Source organism: Hesperophylax consimilis, chromosome 12 (assembly GCF_061612785.1).
Source record: "Hesperophylax consimilis isolate HC1 chromosome 12, BYU_Hcon_1.0, whole genome shotgun sequence".
Lineage (NCBI taxonomy): Eukaryota > Metazoa > Arthropoda > Insecta > Trichoptera > Limnephilidae > Hesperophylax > Hesperophylax consimilis.
The window spans coordinates 22,801,562-22,824,805 of NC_142847.1; the positions used below are offsets into that span (position 1 = coordinate 22,801,562).

The 23,244-nt window shown below is 33.7% G+C and overlaps 1 protein-coding gene across 1 annotated transcript in view; it reads left to right on the forward strand.

Annotated features, from left to right (window-relative positions):
• Sans (SAM_USH1G_HARP domain-containing protein Sans) overlaps nucleotides 1-18,531 on the forward strand; it is a 37,851-nt gene extending 19,320 nt beyond the window's left edge. Inside the window, exons 3-9 of the mRNA XM_089637779.1 lie at nucleotides 3,321-3,542; nucleotides 4,486-4,721; nucleotides 5,725-5,882; nucleotides 12,639-12,844; nucleotides 15,184-15,297; nucleotides 15,800-15,945; nucleotides 16,551-18,531. Of these exons, the coding sequence (XP_089493905.1) occupies nucleotides 3,321-3,542; nucleotides 4,486-4,721; nucleotides 5,725-5,882; nucleotides 12,639-12,844; nucleotides 15,184-15,297; nucleotides 15,800-15,945; nucleotides 16,551-16,816 (1,348 nt within the window). The 3' untranslated portion in view covers nucleotides 16,817-18,531. The remainder of the gene's footprint in view (nucleotides 1-3,320; nucleotides 3,543-4,485; nucleotides 4,722-5,724; nucleotides 5,883-12,638; nucleotides 12,845-15,183; nucleotides 15,298-15,799; nucleotides 15,946-16,550) is intronic.
• Nucleotides 18,532-23,244: the final 4,713 nt, after the last annotated feature.

A 23,244-nucleotide genomic window follows, 5' to 3' on the forward strand; every position in this document is an offset into this window, starting at 1 on the left:
AATAAAAATAAAGATTAAAAATTAAAATATAATTATAACACTAAAAGAAAAATATCAAAGGAGAATGTAAATCGGTGTTGCGTGTTTTATATATTTTTTGTGTTGCGTGTATATGTTTTATTCTTTTATGTTATAGAATTTTGGTAATATTTCTTTTTGTTCTTTAATCCATTTTTTTATTTTGTGTTTGAATTTATTTTTATTTTCCTCAATTTTTGTTTCAAGTGGAAGATTGTTGAATGCTTTAATAGCGTGGTATTTATGGTGTCTTTGTCCAAAGGTAGTGTTTACCGTCGGAGTTTTTATGTTTTCTTTGTACGCTTGTCTGACCGGTCTATTAGTGATATTTTGTGTTTGTTGGGGTTTGTTTTTTTGGTCGAAAATGTAGTTTAGTAGTGTTTTAACATATAATTGGCGTATATCAAGTACGTCACAGCTTTTAAATATTTGGTCTGTGTCGGTTAGTTTATGTTTTTTGAGTATTACCTTTAATATCGTTTTCTGTGCGATTTCTATTTGAGCGATAGCTGCGTTTGTTGCTCCTCCCCAAGCAATTATCCCATATTCTATTATTGATTGGCATAGTGCATAATATATTGTTTTCAATTGTTTTATTTTATATATGTTTCTTATGTTTAGGAAAATGTGTATTGTTTTGAGGAGTCTATTTGTGATTTGTTTGATGTGATGTGTCCATCTAAGATTATGGTCAATTACGATTCCTAGATACTTTATTTGTTCTGTTTTTTTCTAGAGGGGGGCAATCGCAGATGTTGGTGTTTATGCATTCGTGTATTTTTATGGTGTTTGTATTGTTTTTTGGCTGTCCTGTGTTAGTTATGCTGTACGTTGTGAATTTTGTTTTCGATATGTTTAGTGTGAGTGTATTTGAGTCCAACCATTTTTTCACTTGCGTGATTCCTAGATTCGCTATGTTATAAACCTTATTCCAATCCTTAGATTTAAATAGTAAAACTGTGTCGTCTGCGTAACTAATTATTTCTCCATCTATTTCCATGCTGCAAAGTTCATTTATGTAAATTATGAAAAGAACGGGCCCTAGTATGCTTCCTTGTGGAACTCCGTGTGTAATCGGCAGTGGTTTGCTAGTATAGTTATTAATTTTGACTTGTTGTGTTCTGTCGCTCATGTAACTTTTTAATAGTTGTAGTTCTTTGTCTTTGATACCCATATTTTCTAATTTTTTAAAAAGTGTTTTGTGGCATATTGAATCAAAGGCTTTAGCCAAATCTAAATATATCGCTATGCATTTAAACCCTTGATCTAAGTTGCTATGTATATAATCTATTGTACTTGCTAAAGCTTCTTTTGTGCTTCTTTTTTCTCTAAATCCATATTGTTTGTCCGAGATTAATTTGTTTTCTTCCAGGTATTTTATTATTTGGTTTTTTAATAGTCTTTCAAAAATCTTTGATAGAGAGTTTAACAAAGTGATTGGTCTATAGTTAGTTATTTCCATTTTATCCCCGGATTTATACATAGGGATTACCAGTCCTTTTTTAAGAGTATTAGGAAAGCAGGCATGTGTTATGCTAAGGTTGATTAGGTGTGTTATAGGTTTTAATATTTCATTTTTTATTATTTTAATGCAATCCGTTGTTATCTCATCTAATCCAGGAGCAATCTGATTTTTTAATGTATTTATTATTTTGTTAATTTCCATTTCCGAACTTGTTTTTAATATAAATCTGTGTTGTGTTGGTTGGGTATCGATGTTTGATCTGTTTGTTTGTGTTAGTGTGTTTGTGCTGTGTTTTTTACGATTCGCTAAAACTTTCCCTATAGTTGCAAAAAAGTTATTTGCGTGGTTTGCCATCATTTCTATATTTGTTTTGGCATCTATTTTTTTCGAGTTAATATTTAGATGTTCGATAGTATTTTTTTGTTTGTATTTTTGTGTGTATGTAACTTCCTTTAATATTCTCCATATTTCCTTTGGGTATTTGTTTGCTTTTTTAAGTTTTTCTTTATAGTACATCTCCTTAGCTACTCTAATAATTTTCGTGCATATGTTTCTATATCTTTTATAGTAATTAAGTTGTTCCATGTCATACGGTGTTTGTTTAATTTGTTTGTGAATTTTGTCTCGTTTACGAATACAGTTTAATATTCCTTGTGTTATCCATAGTTTAATTTTTTTTGCTTTGTGTGTAAGTTTTATATGTTTTATTGTAGTGTAATTATTTATTTCTTGCGTTAGCGTATTTGTAAATGTACATTAGAAGAATCAAGTAATTATTTTATAGAGAATTTATTTTCCTCAAGCGGAACACTTAGAAATAACTTAATAACGTCAAATGATATTAACATAGCATTATCAGATATATCCAAAGATTTGAATGTATCTATTAATTCAAGGTAGTTCTTAATTGTATATTTTGGGTTTAAAATGTTGTCATTAAGAGTTCTCTTATTGATGGTAGATGCTAACCTATAGTTAGAACTGTTACAATTTGTAATTACCGGTCTAATTGGTTGGTTGGGTTTGTTAATTTTTAATTAGGTATATAATTTTGGTACTTGAGGATTTTAAAACATATTTTCTTATTTATTTAATAATTGTTTCTGGATGTTAATTAATACCCCCTGATCTAGAATAACTCGTGTTTAGGGAGAGAGTATTCTCATCAGTTGTGTACATTAAATAATTTTGGGAATACTACCATAAACATAAACATTCAAATTAATGAACATACATGTACAGATACCATACGCTAATTAACGCAAAAAATATATATATTTAAAAAAAATAGAACATCCATACATATATTTCACATACTGATTTTTTTTCAAATGCTTACCGTATTATACCACACAATTAAATTAGTTTGAAGTGTTTCATAGGTAGTCATTTCATTGTACATACAAGCAGCAACTGGTGAATTTACATCACAGTATAGAGAACCCCAAAAACTTTCAACAAATATGAGTATTTCGGTTTCTTTTTCGGCAACTTAAGGTTTAAAAAAACTTTTGAAGTCTGATCTACCTACGGTACAGCGTATTATAAAAAAAATAAACAGTTGATATTAATACCCTAGTGACCATTTTACCTAAAAAAATTCCAACAGATTCCATTTAAATAATCAAAATCGAAGGTCAAATCAAAAAATTTCTACCGCAAAATCGATTCCAAATAGATTCACCAGTGTTCGCTTATACTACCTATGAGTTTCTGGACATCGTGTACAGTACATACTACACTTTTACTAGTGTTTTTTTTACTCTTATATTGGTTATTATTTATTAATTTCAACAGATAATGTTTACCTAACCTCAATTTATTTTGTGTTTTCCAGCGGCGACCCTGACAAAGGCGACCACTTTGGCAACACGGCGCTGCACCTCGCCGCAGCACGAGGTCACAAGGACTGCGTCACCTTCCTGGTGAACTTCGGCGCCAACCTGTACGCTGTGGACATCGACAACCACACGGCGCAGGAGTTGGCCGCCATCAACGGTCGGGACGACATCCTCAGATATCTGGACTCGGTGGCTGCTAAACTAGAGAATAATGACAAGTGAGTTTTTCCTTTGCATACATAAATGATTAGTATTCCTTTGGAGAGTCTTGGCTGTCTCCAGATAACCCCTTCATCCTGCCGGTCTTCTGCTGTTTAGTATCTTATATCTAAGGCTGCGGGTGTTTGCCTCCACACCAACCAGCTACCTTATTTTTATGTCTCCTAACACTCTTTCTTCTGATACAAAACCATTTATTTTATTTTATTTAAAGCTGAGTCAGTTTACGGATAGTTCCCGTGAGCACTCCATGAGAGGGCGGGCCATTTCTCCGCATTCCTTAACAGTAAACCCGGTTCTTTTAGCAAAACCAGGATTGTCATTGGATATATTACTGAGCCTTGTTCCAATCAGGGCGGGACATTGGCACCATAGAATAATTGGAGTCTCTTCATCCTCTTCACATTTTCTACATCGATTGGTGATTTCCACTCCCAACAGCTGCATGTGTCTCCTGAGGTGGCAGTGTCCCTTTAGTAGTCCCATCAGTTCCCTCAGTGAGTTTCCCCACTATGTTTATATTACATAGATGACTCTTTGGTGGTTAGTTAATGGCGGCTCTTACACTTCGTAAGGCTCAGAGTTGTACTTTGTCCGCCGGACACTTGTATGACTACTGAGATTAATCAGTTCCATTTTAATGTTCCTCGTGAGACGTAGCTTAACACTAGACTGATGAGTTTTTATGATTAAGTTACTTGAAACTCAAGACAGCTATGGTTTTTATAGAGACTAGGATAAATAGCTAGTCGTTTTGCAACATGTCAAGATTCCCAAGGTAAAAAAACTCCTTGAAATGCATGTTCATTAACTGGGAGTGAGTGAACTGGTACGTATTTTGTCATAGTTGTATACAATATTGTTGATGAGGCAGAACATTGTTGGTGGTGCCTTTATCATAAAACTGTTACAAATATTGATTGTCTTCTTAATCTTTTACAGAAAAAAGGCTAAAACGTTGCGAGAAAAGGCCAAAAAAGAGAGCGAGAAGACGCTCAAGTCGTACAACAAGCGGCAAACCAAGGCAGAGGTTATTGCCGAAAAGGAAATGAAGAAGCTCAACAAGGAATGGGACAGTTCGTACACCACCAACAATATGGACGACTTTAAGCCCATGCCACACCGGCCCAGCACCGTCCTCTCGGCGCTGAAAAAAATAACCAGATCTACTAGTCAAGGTATGTTTTACAAGCTTTATTTTTTTGGTCTTACTGTTTGGGATACTTAACTTTGGATGGGGCGAGCATTGCCTGCAAGATGAGAGAATGTTGCAAGGTCTAAACAAAAGTTGCTGGATGATGGGGAGGGAAACGTTGCATCCTTAAGCGTAAGGAATTGAATAAAGCTAGTAGAGACAGACCAGCAGAAGTGGAAGTTTTCTAGAGGCTTCCAGAACTTTTCAATAACTAACTTTTCAATGTGTGATTATGATAAAATCAATGTATATTAAATATTTTTTATTTTTTTATATATTCAATAATATTGTTATTGGGTTTATAAAAACAGTTTATTTTTAAACAAGTTCTGCTGTGTAATTATTATTACGCGTGACAGCTGTTTCGCCCTCTGAAGGCATTATCAAACTGTCAAAGAACTTGTTTAAAAATAAACTGTTTTTATAAACCCAATAAAAATATTATTGAATATATAAAAAATAAAAAAATAAAATGGAGTTCTACAAATTAAACTTAATAACAATAAATAAATATTTTTTATTTAAAGTGAGAAGAATTCGATTCATCCAGTTGTCTTGTCCAATCTGCATTCCGCAATATGTTTTCTGCTGTCAAGTTTTTCCACCATGGTTATATATTAAGAAAGTCTGTTTATTCATTTGACGACCAGACAAAAATCCTATCATGATTCTGTAGGACTTAAAGAGTGCTTTGGGCTAACTGTCTGGAAAGAATGTCAGATAACAAAACATTGCCCCAGTGGAAGCAACTCGGAGACAGATCTAAGATTTAAGGATATTGGTAGATTAAATCCCACCCTGGTGTGTAGTACCATGATGATAATGGCGTAATGATATAGTAGCATTTGCTGATTTAGCCTCATTATAAAAGTTTCCAATGATAATATAATTTATTCCAAGAACTACATCCAAATACTCTCTCAATTAAAGTGTGATATTCTTTTCTTACATAATAATGTAAAGTAATTAGAATTTTTGAATTGCAGGCAATTTAACAGCTGTGGACGAAAATGCCCCTCCCACCTTTAGTGATCTGGTAGGCACGGTGTCTGCAGGACACAGAGGCAAGAGCGCCGTGGAGAAGAGAAAAGAAAAAAATAAACTCAAGAACGGGACGGTCAGCAAGACCAATGATGACTTTAAGGTAAAAAAATGGTGTTTAGTATTTTGTTATCTGTGGATGATCAGTTTGCCTTCAATAAGTACCTCAAGATAGAGATTATTACATTTATTAGACCGAGTTCGGGATTGCGGAAACGTCTTGACTAGTTAGCAGTTGGGACGTAAGAGAGGCCGAACTACTTACTATACTGTTATATTTGACTCACTCCATGACCACTGGACCTTATTTGACCGCATTTTGGCCAATTTTCTAACGCCAAAATTTGGGCAATTTGAAGAGATATTTTAAAACATTTATTGGAATTATTTTGTAAGCTCCAGCGCGATGGAATCTTCGATTAATCATAAAGCTAACTTAGTAGTTTCATACTCTAACAAAAGATGTCACGCATCTCTTCCGACGTTTTTCTTATTGACATTCTATGAACCGAAATTATTGAAATATTTTTTCTTACAAATCATTGATTGTGTGTTTACATATTAAAAAAATGCATGTTAGAATTAAAATTTATAGCAGTGCTTTTCAACTAGAACAGGGGCCACATGCGGCTCTTTGGATGTGAAGCTGCGGCTCTTTAGTTCCATACGCAAATATTATTTATTTTATCAAATAAAAAAACATTTAAAAATCGTTCTGAATCTATGAACGAGGATTAGGTGCCATTTTTATCTCTCAGCCACTTGTACTCGCTTTTCACCGCACCCCTCCCCCGTGACACTCGTCGTCACTGTCGTTAGTCCGTCGCAAGCTCTCGAATAACGCCGTCGTCGGATGTTTCTATGTAGGTTTCAATTTGCTTTCGACGCAAGCTTGGCTGTGACGTATAGTTTGTTGTTTCAAGTAGAAGAGTTAGAAGCGAATTATCTTCTCAAAGGTATGTATGTACATATATAATAATAAGTTTAAGTACCTATAAATTTTATTTAATAAACCTATTTTCGAACTCTGAGGATCAAAATAGGTATGTATTTGCAGTTTTAGATTGTTTAAAGCCATCGCTCCCATTGAATTTGTTTGCTCAATTGTTTGTTATGGAAGTAGAAGTTAGTGTTGTAAGTAAATGTTTAATTGTTTTAATTTTTTCCTTAAATAATAAGTAATTACCTAAAAATACCATATATTATCTAATTTGTTGTGAAAAACACTACTTATATATGAATAAATACATATTTTTTCTTAGGAATAAATAGATTAGTTTTTCTTACCAAAAAACTTTATGCAATGCTATTTATTGTTGGCAAGAAAATTTTTGGTGGCTCTTTAAAAACTTTGAAATTTTGTAAATTGTAATTTTGGACTCTTCCGACTCAAAAAGTTGCCGACCCCTGAACTAGGACATAGACAATACACAGAAGTCGTAATATTTAATATCATCCAAGTAGGTACCACAAACGGCAATTTTAAAGTAAATAATAAGCCGAATTCACGCTTTATAAATTTAACGATTTTTTAATATTTTTTTTATGAATCAAAATGTAGGTGCATTCAATGGCTCTCTAGCACTATATGCACTTTATATGTCTCCATATTAACACATTTCGGCCGGGTATTTTTTACACTGTCTCCGGGCGAAAATAATTTAATAAAAATTTCTACATAGTAACTCCGCATACCCAAGCTATAAAAGTACCAGAATAAAATGAAATATTATTTGAAATTCAACTCAATTAACCTAGTAATATGTTTATTATGGTCCGCCTATCGGTATTTGCCCATACCAGCTTTCTTCAAATACGCCCGACATCTCTTGCTCGCTTGCACATCGGAGTTGAGTGGGCGGAACAGAGATAGAGATCCGAATCGGGTTTCACGGTTGTAAAAACCCTCATTCCAGAAATTGAATTATTACAATAACAAATAATATACTATCCTTTTGTTAAAATACCGATGTAAACGAAAGGCACGAAGATAAATATAAAAAGAAGACTTACATTACGATTCGATAATTATGTACATAAAGTTGGGACCTTTACAAAGAGATTGGTATATGATATTAATATTAAAAAATTGAATAATACCGTCTTAATTCTGCCATTGAAATGAGGCTGGCGCAAAAGGTAGAACTACCCTTCCCGGCATTAAGCATCAATCGACCGAACGGGTAGAACTACATTTCCAAGTCTTTCCTTTCCCGGCCGAAATGTGTTAAAATTAGGATTTATAATTTTTTGAAAGAGGGTGGGAAATTTCCAAACGAAGCACTTAAAAATTTCCGAGCGCTCAAGGCTGAAATTGATTATGTAGCAGAACGCTCCAGTGGTTATTATCCCACATCCTCCCCTACTTAAATTAGAGGTACCCTAACTACATAACAATTATATTAAATGAAAACATTTAATACTTAATAATCACTTTTTTATTGAATTAATAACTGACAGCCAACCAATTTTGGCTTATCTCAAGCTTCAAGCCTTTTACACAAATAAGAATCTAGGTAAATACTTAATTAATACAAAAGACTAGCTTTTTTCCCGTTGCAGGCAACTAATGGGTAAAAATTATTCGAGTAAGTGGATGTAAAAAATAAAATGTATTTTGGTGTTGAATGTGGATGAAGCAAAGAGTGAGTTTCGACACTTTTGCTTTTTGCCCGAAACTAATGGGTAAATATTTGGTGCGTGGTGTAATATTTGAATGTGAATAAAGCCAGGAGTGTGGTACTACAAAATTTCAAAAAAGAAATGTATATTTGGAGAAAAAATGGTGCCAAGGAGCTTACTGATCATTTTTTCTCCGAGCCGTTCGGGTTGTGTAGGTCGAGACGCGTAATTTGATACCCATATCGTATGTACGGTTTTTGTCACCGATACTCTTGAAAAGTCCCAGGGAGTTTTATTTTGGAAAAAGCATTGCTTTTTGCAAAATTTTATAATAAAACAATGTTGCATATGAATGAAACAATGAGTGTGTGACCACAAATGTATTAAAATATAGTATGTTTGTTTAGAAAGAAATGAATATTTTGAGAAAAAAATGTGCCAAGGAGCTTACTAATCATTTTTTCCCCGAGCCATTCGGATTTTGTAAGTTGAGACGCGTAATTTGATACCCATATCGTATGTACGGTTTTTGTCACCGACATTCTCCAAAAGATCCAGCGAGTTTTATTTTGGAAAAAAACATTGCTCTATAAACACGCAAAATGTAAAAACTTTTATTGGAAAAAATTATATTAAAAAAAAAAACAATTAAATAATCCGTTTTTAATAGTAAATAACTTTCCCAAACTTCTATGCTCCTGGTAGATTACAGCGTCCTCGAGGTAATTTTTGGCAGAAATGGCTTTATAAGAATTATCATTATGGAGGAAAAAAGTTGTCATTTCAAACTTGATTTAATTTTAAAAAAAAATTACCGAAAAAATATTTTCATAACGCAATCAGGTACCTACTCGTTAAAAAATAAAGAGATAAAAACTTTAAATATGAATGGCTCCCAGGCTAACCTTACCCAACTTCTGCGCTCCTGGTATAAATTATAAATTTGCGTGACGCTATTGATGTAGTTTTTCACTACGGGGCGACGGTACCCGTGCCAAATTATTTTTACCAAACTTAATTTTATTTCGTTCAAAAGCATTATCGATTTTAAAAAGATAAACTGCCAAAGTGCCTACACAGATTTTATCGTTTCTTTGAATTAACATCACTATGTTATAAAACATCACTACCGTGCTAGTCTATGATTGGCTGATTTCTGATTGGCCAAAAGCCCGACTGTTTTCTTTTTTAAAATGGCATTTTTTGGTTCAAATCGCCAATATCAAACTTTAGCCGGTTATTGTGAGACATTTTGAACCGAGCGCCATATGTAGGACGGCCGATTAACGTTCCTAAACCTTCGGAGAACGATTTTTTTCGAAAATTTTATCCACAGACTACGCGTTTAAGACGGAATTCAATCATCAGGTTGACCATGTAGATTTGATAAAAATAGCGTACCACGTGGTTTTGAGTGACCACGTGGTACTCTCTCGGCCAATGATACCATTACGCAAAGAAAAACATTTCCACTTAAATTAAACCTCTTTCCCTAAAAATGAGGAAATTTTGTTATTCTTTTCGTGAAATTTAAAAAAAAAAAACAACGACAACTGATTAAATCAGACCCGACGCTCGTTCAAAATCAATCTTCTTTTTAATTTACGTTTGAGTAATGCGAAAAACGAAACATTTTCGAGCAAAAGAGGCGCAAAAAAAAAAATTTAATCATTTCGCGTTCGGGGTGCGTTCGAAATTGAATAAAAATAGAAACGGTAAAAGAAAAAAGTTTTAAAGATCGATAGTGATCGATGAAAACGAAACATTGAGAGAATGCATCGAAATGTAGCCGTTTCGAAACCCCGCGTGTGGCAACACTCGTGGGGAATCGTTGATTTGTCGCCGGGAAGCTGTTCCAAATAAACGGCGAAAAATTAACGTTTCGCGAATGTGGCCATCCTGTCGGCCGAAAAGCGTTCTACTTCGCTTTCGTATGGCGCGCCTCGAGCGCTTCCACTTTCCGCCGCCAGAGTTTCCTCAAATTTTTGTCGACATCGAGCCCCGAATGAATCCGGTCGAGTTGGTCGGGGAATTATTTCCATATAAAATCGAACTGACTCGCTTTTGTACCGGATTTTACCTTAATTTAGTCGAAATTTTGCCAGGCCGAATTGAACCTCGGGTTCTATACCGACAGAGAGGCATCTCGGTCGCTTTTCGCCTACGCTGAAACAAATGAAAGGCAACTTTTTTCTCGCACGCCAAAACGAACCTCGAGTCTTATCAAATTAAGGGGGAGAGCGGTCGCTTTTTGCCTAAATGCCCCCCGAAAAAAAAACAAAGAAACTGAGTATTAATATATGCGTAGTGACGACTAACTGAGCCACACATATATAAACTTAATTGTAATGATTGTTCCACTTTTTATATAGGAAAAACAGCTCGGAATGTCACCACAAGAATAAAAGAAGAAAAGCATAGATGTTTAAATAATAATGCTTTTTCTGAATTTGTGAATCATTTAATAGAAACTAATCACTCTTTCAATAAATCTTCTGGAACTAAAATATTGCATAAAAATGGAATTGGAATTAGGTTAAATAATTTAGAAGCCTTAGAGATTAAGAGAACCGTCAATAATAACTCCAACATAAGTTTAACTGATAGTCCCATATTTAATTTTTTCTTTTAACCACCTCCGTTGAAGCTGTTTTCCCCTCCCTTTACCTACCCCACCTGTAATATTTTGTCTCCCTCTTATCTATTTGTATCTCTTTCTGTCACCAGTAAGATGTCTTCTTCTCCATTTGTCTCTTTCTCTCATTGTATTTTCTTATGTATATAATATGTGTCTGTATGTAATTATAATTAGTTAATATAATAGCCCTGATGAAGCTTGAGATAATCAAAACTGTTTGGCTATCAGTTATTAACCCCTCCGACTTTTCGCGAACTTGAAGCTAAAATGTCTTTATCGAAATGTCAATTTCACGAAAACGTTGTGTTATTACCGCCTCACAATCAAAGCTCTATAAATGAAACATTACTGAACGGAGCCGAATAGTAAAAACTGTTTTAGAAAGGTTACAAAATAGGCTTTCAAATTGTTGTATCATAAATAAATATTAACATTTGTAAATATTTAAATTTAGAATGGAAACATGAAAAAATTGTAAAAATGACTCACCTGTAATGTTTTATGTAAAAACGATACTAAAATCACGGATAATGTAAAAAAAAAACACTTATTTCATCGTACAAATGTACAATAAACAATTCTGTCACTTCACTTTTTGACCATTTCATACAAAATATATTTTTAAAAAAATAATTAAACTTGCGAGGCGGGTCGGCACGTCAAACGGCTTTCTTGGCGTCGTTTTACGATTTGGCGGGTAAAATTTGCTTCCACTGAGTAGGTCTTTTTACGGGTTTCTATGGATAACTTTGAATAGAGATGTGAAGCTTCATTCAATACGAATATTCTACTTTTTGTTTTAGGGATGTCACTAGAAGAATAACGGAGTTATGACGATTTTTGTGGAAACACGCGTTGACGTGTAAACACGCTTATTGTACTTGACTGCTATCGTTATTTTATCGTGTATATCTGCTTACGTTGCTGACCGGTTAAGTCAATAAAAAAGTGGTGTATGTAATTATATATAATGTCACACCCCAAAGTATTTGCTTCCTTCGAAAAAATTACATAACAATTGCTTGAACATTTCAAATTACATATTTAATAATTCAATCCACAACATTTATACAAATGGATTCCCTGTATCGCGTTCCTCCTTCTGTTTATTATCTCTCCTCCCCCTACCAGAAATGTGGTGAGTCCCCATTCTCGGGCGTATCCATCCATCCCATTGCTTGGACTAGAAATACCTGGGTTACACAGCATCCCTGCGAGATTCAATTAGTCCGAGTCAGAGAAGCTGGATATAGATTCCTCTTTTAATACAAACTGATTATAAGCTGGTTTTAGATCAATCTTTGCGAAATTTGTCGTAGCTGGCATAGAAAATTGATCTTTCCGCGTGGTTTATTTGAATTAATTCTAATAAACGTATTACTAAAATCAAAGATGTTCCTAAAGGAATACCTCGTGAATTTACTAATTCATCATCTAGAAAAATAAAATCGGATGTTTTCAGCTAATTTTGTAGTTGAAGAACATTTTATAAAATTTCGTCATAATAAATTATAATGTGAGCCTTGAGCAAAACCCCGTTATTTTAGTCTTGCGTCGCCTTAAACTTCAAACCAATTATATCTCAAAATACATTTCCAGGTTGGAGAGACAGAGATGGATGGGCGCCGCTCCATCCGCTCCCTGACGGGCCTGCGAAGAGACTCAGAGGTGATGTACGTGGGTACCTTCTCCAACACGGGCCCGCACCAGCGGGGGAAGATCGCAGACGTATTTGCTGTGGAAGAAGATGAGGCAGACGAGGCGGAAAATTCGTTTGACTTACCGCGGAAGTCCAAACTCATCAGGTCATTATTTTTTTTAAAAGAATGATCTACTTTTCCGGATTATAAATAACCAGTCCATATTTTGAACTCTCCTTTCTCCCATTGTAAATAGCTGAAGTTGTTGTTTGTTCATTTGTTCATTGATCAATTCAAAATTCTAAAGACTATGTAGTTTTCAAATTTTGTTCAAACTTATAGAAATAAAAACATAAATGTTCGTTTGTTCAAAATCTTAAATCTCAGAAAGTTCTTCACCAATTGCTTTGAAATTTTGACACAACATTGCATTAGAATATGCGTGTGTTTTTATATACTTATATTATATAGATGTCACCTTTTGGACGTAAAAGCAACACGCACTATTGTTTTTCTATCTGCACAGATAGTTTGAGCCACAACAACGCGTTGCGGGGTACAGCTACTATATAAATAAAAATGTTAATGTTTGTTTGTTCAAAATCTTAAATCTCCAAAAGTTCTTCACCGATTGCTTTGAAATTGAAATATGTGTGTGTTTTTACATACAAATATTATATAGATGTCACCTGTAAAGCAGGTAAAAGCATGCGTTTTTTTAAAAAACCACAACATTGGCACTACATCATTACATTTCATGTATGGAACATTTTTGTACCAGAGCCGTTAGGTGGCGATGTAGTTGGTGTATTGGCACTACATCATTACATTTCATGTATGGAACATTTTTGTACCAGAGCCGTTAAGTGGCGATGTAGTTGGTGTATTGGCACTACATCATTACATTTCATGTATGGAACATTTTTGTACCAGAGCCGTTAGGTGGCGATGTGGTTGGTGTATTGGCACTACATCATTACATTTCATGTATGGAACATTTTTGTACCAGAGCCGTTAGGTGGCGATGTGGTTTGTTGTATTGGCACTACATCAGTACATTTCGAGTATGGGACATTTTTGTATTACAGTGAGGTGGTGAGGTGTTTTTGTATTGGTACAAATTAGTATGTCATTTCGTGTATGCAAAATTTTTGTATTAGAGCCATGAGGTGATAAGGTGGTGAGGGGAGCCGTACCGCAAGGGACATTTGTGGTGCATCTTGAATGAGAAATGAGGGACATCAACCACAAACACCTCATATAAATGGATTACTGTAATTAAGTTATTAGTACTTAAGTCTTCAACAATACAAACCACAATGGAGTAGCTATACCAAACACATGGGGGGGAGTAAAAAGGGGGAGGGAAGGTTTTTTATTATTATTATTTGAATACGGCACAAGAGTCCCAACTGCTCCCAAGAAATGAGCGTCTAGTTAGCAACCCTTTCAAATCTGTTAATTTTATCCGAGCAGTTTCAAACGCATTAAGTAAATTTAGCTTTTTAACCGGAGAATGTACGAGAAACAAATATCTATCCTTTATTCGTAGAGTAATATTACAATAAAAAATAACCCAATACTTATTAATTTCAATGACTTCATCTCGCTGTGTTATTCTTATATCTCTTTTTAGTATTACAAAAAATAACAAACACATATAAAATAAAAATAAATGTCGTATGAGAAAATGAAAATATAATCTAGGGAAATTTTCTAACCTTCACATTTTTCAGCACTTCTCGTACAACAGTAATAAGTAGTCGCGCCTTTCCGTAAAACGTGGGAGTGAGCATTTTGCCACCCATATTAAAATGCATTTTTTGCACATTTGAAATACAAATAATTTAAATAAAACAAACTTATAAATGTTTATAAAAGGATCAAAATGAAACATAAACATTTAGAAAAAAGTTATATTTATTCAAGTAAAGTCTCTGAAAAATTTGGCATTTAATCATTTTTTGGAAAAATTGCTTACTTTTAGGATCATTTTTACCTCAACTTACCTAAAATAAAAAATAACCAAAAATGAACACAAATTTATATGTTTTCACCATCTCCATTATGTTTCAGCGAAACAGTCTTGACACATGTACATACAGTGTTCATCGCACAGTAACTTTGCACCCTTTTTTGGTCCGTCTATTTTTCTTTGATGGACATACCGCGCATATCCCCTCTGAGCTGTGAAGAATTTGCCGTCGCCCGCGGTTCGCGGGTAATAACCCTTTCTTCCCGCGGTCACCCACACACTGACTGTCCTCAAACTTACAATGCTAATAGGTGAGGAACGGGAGGCACAGCTACTGAGACACTTGACCTCGACGAGTTCGTGCTTTACAAAATAATAACACGCTCATTGCGCGAGAGTTCTAGGTTTAACATATTTTTCTCTGAAATTCTCGAGCCCGTCAGTCCTATGATCATTACAATAAATAATTAAGTTCAAACCCTTATTTCTGTCTATTAACCTTTTGACTTTTTTTTCTTACTATTCACAGATCAATGAGTCAGCCTGATTTCCTAGCGGACGATAGTGGGCTGGGCCAGGAAGTGATGCTGCAGGAACCAGCCAGTATATTCGACAGACCTGGCTTTGGAAGTGTAGCCTTCAGGTAATTTATCTTATTCTTAGAAAGTTAAACAAAAGGAACAAAACTTACATGACTGGTACGAGTGCAGTTTCACTGAGTTGTTCCGGGCTGCGGTCTACAGGGTGAAAATTGCCTTAATGGTAGCCAATCTCCAATAGAAAAGAGGGCTCGAGAGAAATACAATTTAAAAAAATGTTTCCAATATCTCAATAGTAATAATTGGCACAATGGGAAATTATTGTGTCTGTTTTATGAGATCTTATTAATTTTTCTGCACAATATTTACAACAAGATTCAGTTACCAGTTACCAGATTCAGAACTTTTAAGTTTCTCAACAATAGAGCAAAAATCTGAATGGTTGAAGCAGCGTTTTGGATATTTAAAAAAATATGAAAATAATACTTGCTTTGTTAGTTAGGTATTTTTCAATTGTCAAAAAAATAGTGTAGTAATTATTTATATTTTATTTAGCAATGATAGCAGTTGGCCATTTTTCTTTAACCCTGCTTTAAATATTTGCAGACGTTCAATAACAGCAACCATGCACCCCGGTCAGGGCCACCCGCTCGGGGCTGGCCCGGGGGAGGAACTGTCCATTGGATCCGCTGGATCTCTAGCTGCCAGGCAGAGGTCCATCAAGCCGCGTTGGAATGATGACACACTTACAGGTATTATTATCACTTTCATAGAGCAGCAACACAGAATTCCATACAAAAACTAACTGTTACTTGAGCCTTATGTTATCTACTTTACGTTATGCATGCGGTCAAAAGAGAAACTTATAAAAGAATGGACCATTTTCTGAAAAACATATATTTTTCCACAAAATCTACACTAGCAACCAGTCGCGGCTCATGACTTTTGAGTGTGATAGAGTGCTAAGTGTGATAGAGTGCTAAGTGTGATAGAGTGCTAAGTGTGAGAGAGTGCTAAGTGTGATAGAGTGCTAAGTGTGATAGAGTGCTAAGTGTGATAGAGTGCTAAGTTTGAAAAATTTTACATTATTGATGTTGTTTAGTCCAAAAGTAAGTAAGTAGTTGTAAGTAAGTAGTTATAAGGAGGCACATAATTAAATATTTTTATTTATAGCCAAACGGAAGTTACTGTTTTTCCTTCTTCATAACATACGCTGCCGAACCGTGTGGTGATATAGTTTCCCTGTTTTTACAATGTACAGACTTGTGAGGTGTTTCATAAAAAAACAAAATTTAAAAAACCTTCCAACTATCCCTCACGTATGGGTTTTTTGACAACAATAATTTCATCATTACAGAAAGTTCTTCGGGCTCCTCTGACGAAGGTGAAGAAGAATCTGGAGTAGCAGCTCTTCAAAGGTTCCTGGCCGCTTGGGGCCTCGCCCAGTTCGCGCCCAAGCTGCTGGAGGAGCAGATAGACCTGGACTCCCTTATGCTTCTCACGGAGACGGACCTGAAGACCCTTGGTTTTCCGCTCGGTCCCTGCAAAAAACTAGTAAACGCCATTCAGGAGAGAAAAAGCGCCCTCGCTAATCCTGGTCCACTTGTAGACACGGCACTTTGATTTGCTGTTTTTGTAAGAGAATTTTTTTAAGGTAAAAACATTTCTTTCAAATTGATTTTAATATGTAACAGCATTTCAATTTTAAATGCCTACACTACACAATTCTGTACCAATTTTATTTACAATATACAGTACTCTCTCAGTAATCCACCACTCGATTATTCGAGGGCTACTTTAATCCGCAGCTATTTTTACTAGTTAAAAGCACAAAATCAAGTTCTATAGTTTTCCAACATTCATGTAGCAAAGTCAGTAGTCTCTAGACTAGAACGCCAAGCTTTGTACACCGGTTTGGGTTATCTCACTCTTACGCACTCAGTTATTACATATACAGCTGTCTAGCTTGTTTTCGCTGACCAACTGTCACAAGCGTTAATAAGTTACAAAATGGTGTCATCTCGCAAGCGTTTTAATTTTTTTAATATTTTATATTTTTTAATATTTATACAGGATGTCTGGGGGTAAAGTGCAAAAACTTCGGGAGGTGATTCTACATGATGGTAGAAGTAAAAAAGAAAAATAAGTTTTTTAGAAATTCCATTGTTTTTTTCCCATTCAAAATTTACTTTCGTAAAAGAAAATTTATTTTTCAACACAAACAATTAAACGTTTTAAAAAATTACCTTAAAACGTTGGAATTTCGAAAAAAGTTATTCATCTTTTTTACATAGAATAACCTCCCGAAGTTAGTGAACTTTGCCCCTGAACATTTTGTACATGTACTACTGGTTTTAGTGGTGGTATATTAGTGAGAGAGTACTGTAAATACTATGTATTCAGATTATTGTGTTTTATATATCCTTATATATATACCTTAACCGCATAAAGATGCAAAGATGCGAGAAGTTGTAATCAGCAACAAACACCTCATCCAAAGTATTTCAGGGTTTGCAATGTGTCGGCTAATGGTGTATTATTCATTGTTTACGTTGTACGCATTGCTGGAAGTGAAAGTTAATTTATCTAGAAATTTTCAGTTTACTGGAAATTTTTTATCTAGATCAGAGGAATTTCCATACTGGATGAAAATACTACATGCAAGGAGAATTTGCCTCGCACGGAATTTTTTAGGTTAAATTTAAATACCCAATAAATAATGCTGTCAAATGCATCCATACAACATTAAGAGTAAGTACCCAAAGTGGAAAGTTTGAGATATTTCTTGCCATAGCAACACATAATTTATTTTTAATAGTGTAATCTTGCCAATTTCTGGGCGCCCTATAATATAATACAACAACCAAGCAAGGTTATATTATTCAGAATTGTTTTAGAGGTATGTAATTGTAAATTTGATTTATTTTAAATTATTTTAATCAAAACACTAAAAATTCCAATTCCTGAAGTGTTACTTACATCGAACATAGTTTTACAATGTATGTGTATGTAAAAATATTTTTTAAATAAAATAATATAAGCATCAATAAGTTTAGGTATTTTGTATGCTGTTTCTGGTCTTATATTATTTGAATAAATAAGTATCATATGTACTTATGTATGTATTTAAAAAATAAAAAATTGTTCTACAACCCTCACAATGAACAATGAATTTAGGATTAATTTATTTTGAAATGTATTACTAACAATAAATTATATCATTAACATTAGGTAATAAATCAGTAATTTAATAATGGAAGTGTTTTTTTTTTTTAAGTATTTAAACCTATTTCATTCATAATCATTAAGACACGGCAACACGGTGGCAAAATGAACAATTCCAGAGCCACTCATTAAGACACGGCAACATGGTGGCAAAATGAACAATTCCAGAGCCACTCATTAAGACACGGCAACACGGTGGCAAAATGAACAATTCCAGAGCCACTCATTAAGACACGGCAACATGGTGGCAAAATGAACAATTCCAGAGCCACTCATTAAGACACGGCAACATGGTGGCAAAATGAACAATTCCAGAGCCACTCATTATTTAATAGTTAAATTCATTTAAATCAGTGTAGTGGTTGCAGTTGCATAATGTAAACAACGAAAGTTCTGGTCTGAACAAATTTTCAAATACAGTATTATTTTTAACGAAATTAGTTTTCATTACAGAGAATACCTAAATAAACCCTTTGTGCATAAGAATATATCGGCTTTTCAGTGTGAAGGATGTGCGATGTCAATTATATTTTTTTTTATTAAAAATATAATTTTATGAAATATATATAATATTGTAAATATATTCCAATATTATTGTCCAAAATTATTTAAAAAGATGTAACAGTTTTTCCACGGTAGTATTTTAATGGCCACGGTCGAGGTGTAAGACACTTGACTAGCAATCCACTGGTTGCGGGTACAAATTCCATCATTCGCTAGTAAATTTGTGTTATTTTCACAATTTATTCATTTTAAATATATTATTTATCATGGTATTTTGCTGCATATTCTTGAGTGGAAAATACCTTCAGTGTAAGCCTACTCATTCATTCCTTGATTCATTAACATTAACACACTTTAAGCAGGCGAAAAAAGATCCGGGAAACGTAATAGTATTTGAAAATAATACATATACATGAATTTTTTTTTACATAGCATATATATACATACATAGCATATACATAACCATATCCCGACCAAAAAAGTACTGCTTAAAATTAAGGCCTACTTTAAAAAACAACTCCATAAGCTGAAGTTATAGTCAGTTTGGGCAGTGGTGTTTTATGTGTTAAAAATGTACATATTTTATTATGTTTAAAAAAAATAGGTTTTCACTTTCGTACAAATCATTAAAAAAAACAGTGCCATAAGTGCAAGGATTTATTACCCACTCTACAGGTTTTGTATAGTTTCCTTTTGATTAAATTAAACCAAATTATGTGAATAAGATTGGTATACAATAGTCATATAGAATTATCATACAGGCATTCAAGTAGGACCGGCGAAAAAGGTAGAAATACCCTTCCCACCGGAAGTGTGTTAATCGTCTCATTCGTACACTTCTCTTATCACAATTTCATAGTGGTAGATACTCTCAGTATCGCCCTGGTGAAGGACCACCATTCAGAATTGAAACATTGCTTGAAAAGGCTTTAGCACTTATTTGGTGACCTGATCTGAATAGCCAATTACTTCCCCCACCTTCCTCTTCCCCATCTCCTTTGAATTGAACCTGCGACCTCCGGATTCGTAACTGAGCTTCTTACTGCTTGACCACGTCATCTGGATTAATTTCCCTTTCTTCGAAATTGGGACTTTTTTTTTTCCTTTAATTCTTTAATGTACTACATACATCTAAAACATCATTCAACATAATTTATTATTTACCTGTATCATATATTATATGAGTTCTGATGATGTCCCCCACATACCGTGTTGTAAGAGATATGATCTATGAGATTTCACAATCGGCAGTCAATCTTAATGTTGGTGAGTTTTTTTGGTTAACCCGTTAACTGAATACGACGAAATATTCCATCAAGACCTTTCGAAAAATACCATCTAGTGACGATCTACGGTTTTCTTTTTTTGGGTATCATATATAAAATATATTTAGGCGTTGAGTTACAATGACTCACTAAAAAATAATGATAATAATTGGATGACTTGTATAGCGCCGTTTTTGTGCAAAATCACCTCAAGGGTGCTGTATGTAATGTTTATATTGCATTTTACTTCAAATTTTGATATTCTCTCTTCAGTGTTGCATGGAATTTCCTACGGGTTGGACGGACCCTTTTTGTTTGAATTTCAATCAATAAGTTTACATTTTTGTCGCCATTTTTTGATAGCGTTACAACATTTAAACATAAAATGAATAAGAAAAACCTAAATGTAGACAGGATACATGCATTATTGGTATGTAGCAGTAGTAGTAGTGATGAGGAAGGTGATTCGATTGGACATTTGAGAAGTAAGCGTCGATGAATATTGAGTACTAGTTCAGAAAACAGTGATAGTGACTTCATGACAGATGGGCCTGCTGATAGTGAATCAGAAAATGAAGTTAATTTATTCTCTTTCTTGTTTTTAATTTATTTAATTTGTTTTTATATCTATAACCATTCACTTTTTTTTCCCCTATGGCTGACTAGGTAATCAGCTAGTACTCCAGGGGGCCTACTATGTATCTTTCGGGTTAACAAACCAGTAAGTTCGTAGTTTAACCATTCCTTGCCGGTGCTGTCAACTGAGTGAACATCGTCTCTGATTAATAAAATATCTCTGTAAATATAGTAAACACAGAGTTTAAATTTGAGGTATTCCTCCGCAATACATTTATGTATTGCATTAAGCAATCACAATATATAAATATTTACCAAGTGTATACCACCGGAGGACGAGAAATTTTTAACACCGTAAGGGAAGGGTTGATACGGGTTTGTGATGTGGCTAAACCGGCGACAGGAAAGTTTCGAAAGATACAGAGTAGGCCTCCTGGTCATTATAATTTATTGCATTTTATATTTATATCTTTTTTTTTATTCATTTTTTTATTTCATTTATATTTTTCAATAAAGGTTCCCATCAATCTGAGCTGCGTTTTATTTTTCCACTCTTTTGTTGACAAGAGGTCTGCACATGGTGAAACTATGATCGTGGTGAGACCTTTCATCATTACGGGCGTGACGATATATTTCGTCTCTGCGATGTTTACTATGGACATGATAACATATTTCGTCATTGCGATTAAAATTATAATTATAATTACTCGCTGTATATACACACTATGGGGGTGACGAAAAAACAAAAAAACCCATCATCCTATAGATATAATTACTCGCTGTATATACACACTATGGGGGTGACGACAAACGAAAAAACCCATCATCCTATAGATATAATTACTCGCTGTATGTACACACTATGGGGGTGACAAAAAACCCATTATCCTATAGATATAATTGCTCGCTGTATATACACACTATGGGGGTGACGAAAAAACGAAAAAACCCATCATCCTATAGATATAATTACTCGCTGTATGTACACACTATGGGGTGACGAAAAAACCCATCATCCTATAGATATAATTACTCGCTGTATGTACACACTATGGGGGTGACGAAAAAACCCATCATCCTATAGATATAATTACTCGCTGTATATACACACTTTTTAACATAATCAAAATTAAATTTCCCGGTTAACAGGTTAATATTAGTTAGACTTCAACTAAATCTTCATTTCATAAAACATAATTTAGCTACATCTTTAAGGTAATGTAAATGCTCTGAAGATGGCAGTTCAATTTAATTTTTAATTTAATTGTGTTTCATTGAAGTTTTATTTGTTCTTTTATTTTCATATCTAAGTATGAAATTAACACGATTAGTAATAGAAATAGACACTTTAGAGAATGGCTATATATATATATTAGTAATATATATAGCCATTCACTTTCAATGATTTTAATTTAGAGAATAGCTATATATATATATGTATATATAAGTAATATATACATATAGCCATTCTCTATAATCATATAATCATTCTCTATTGAAAATGTCATATTCAGTGATTGCGAAACTTTCCATGCTAAAAAGGTTAAATATGTTATTCAAATACCTACATGGTGATTTCCCATTATTTTACAAATTTCTTCCAAAGTGTATAAAAACATATTACCATTAGCGACTTCATCACCGCTGTAACATACGCTTCCTGACTGCCGTTACATGACATCAAATGGTAACTGGCCTCGTACCCGCTTTAAGACCGTTTTAACACCATGATAATAAGTCAATTTTTTCACTGTTCTGACCTTATGCCCCGCGTAATATTTACACTACGTTTTTTAGTAAAGCTGAATATGTTTACTATGTATACAGGTACAATAGACATAATTTCCACGATTGAATAAAAGATTGTTAATTTTTTTATTAAATATGTTTATTTGACCTTAATATTAAATTGATTCATATAAAATTAGTTCTATTTCTTATTTTTTACATAAACATACTTGAACTAATATTCATGCTCGAATTTTTATGAATATGTGATAAATTCAATACTCTGTTTTCAAATGCATAGGCATTATTTAAAAAATACTTTATTTCTCTCTACAATAGATAATATTTATATTTTATATATTTAATAATATTTTCAATGGAAAAACTACTTTTTAATTTTCTCCTAACATTTTAATATGGCTGCATTTAGTGCTAAGTGCCGTATTCATAAAAACTCGAGCATATAAATTATATTTAACGACAATCTTACATTTTTAACTAACATTTGACTTTGTTGATCCGTATTTTGATAATATGAAGAAGGATTTAGATTAAAAAAGATAAGTTTTAACAGTTGTATAGAATTAGAATACTACACTACTCTTGAACTACCAAGCACCAACAAATTGAACAAAAAATACAGAAAAACAAATAATTGAAGTAATTATTATTATTATATTGTATTTCGATCAGTCTGACAGAACATTTATTTTTATTTTAATACATACACAACAAAATAGATAGGTAATATCT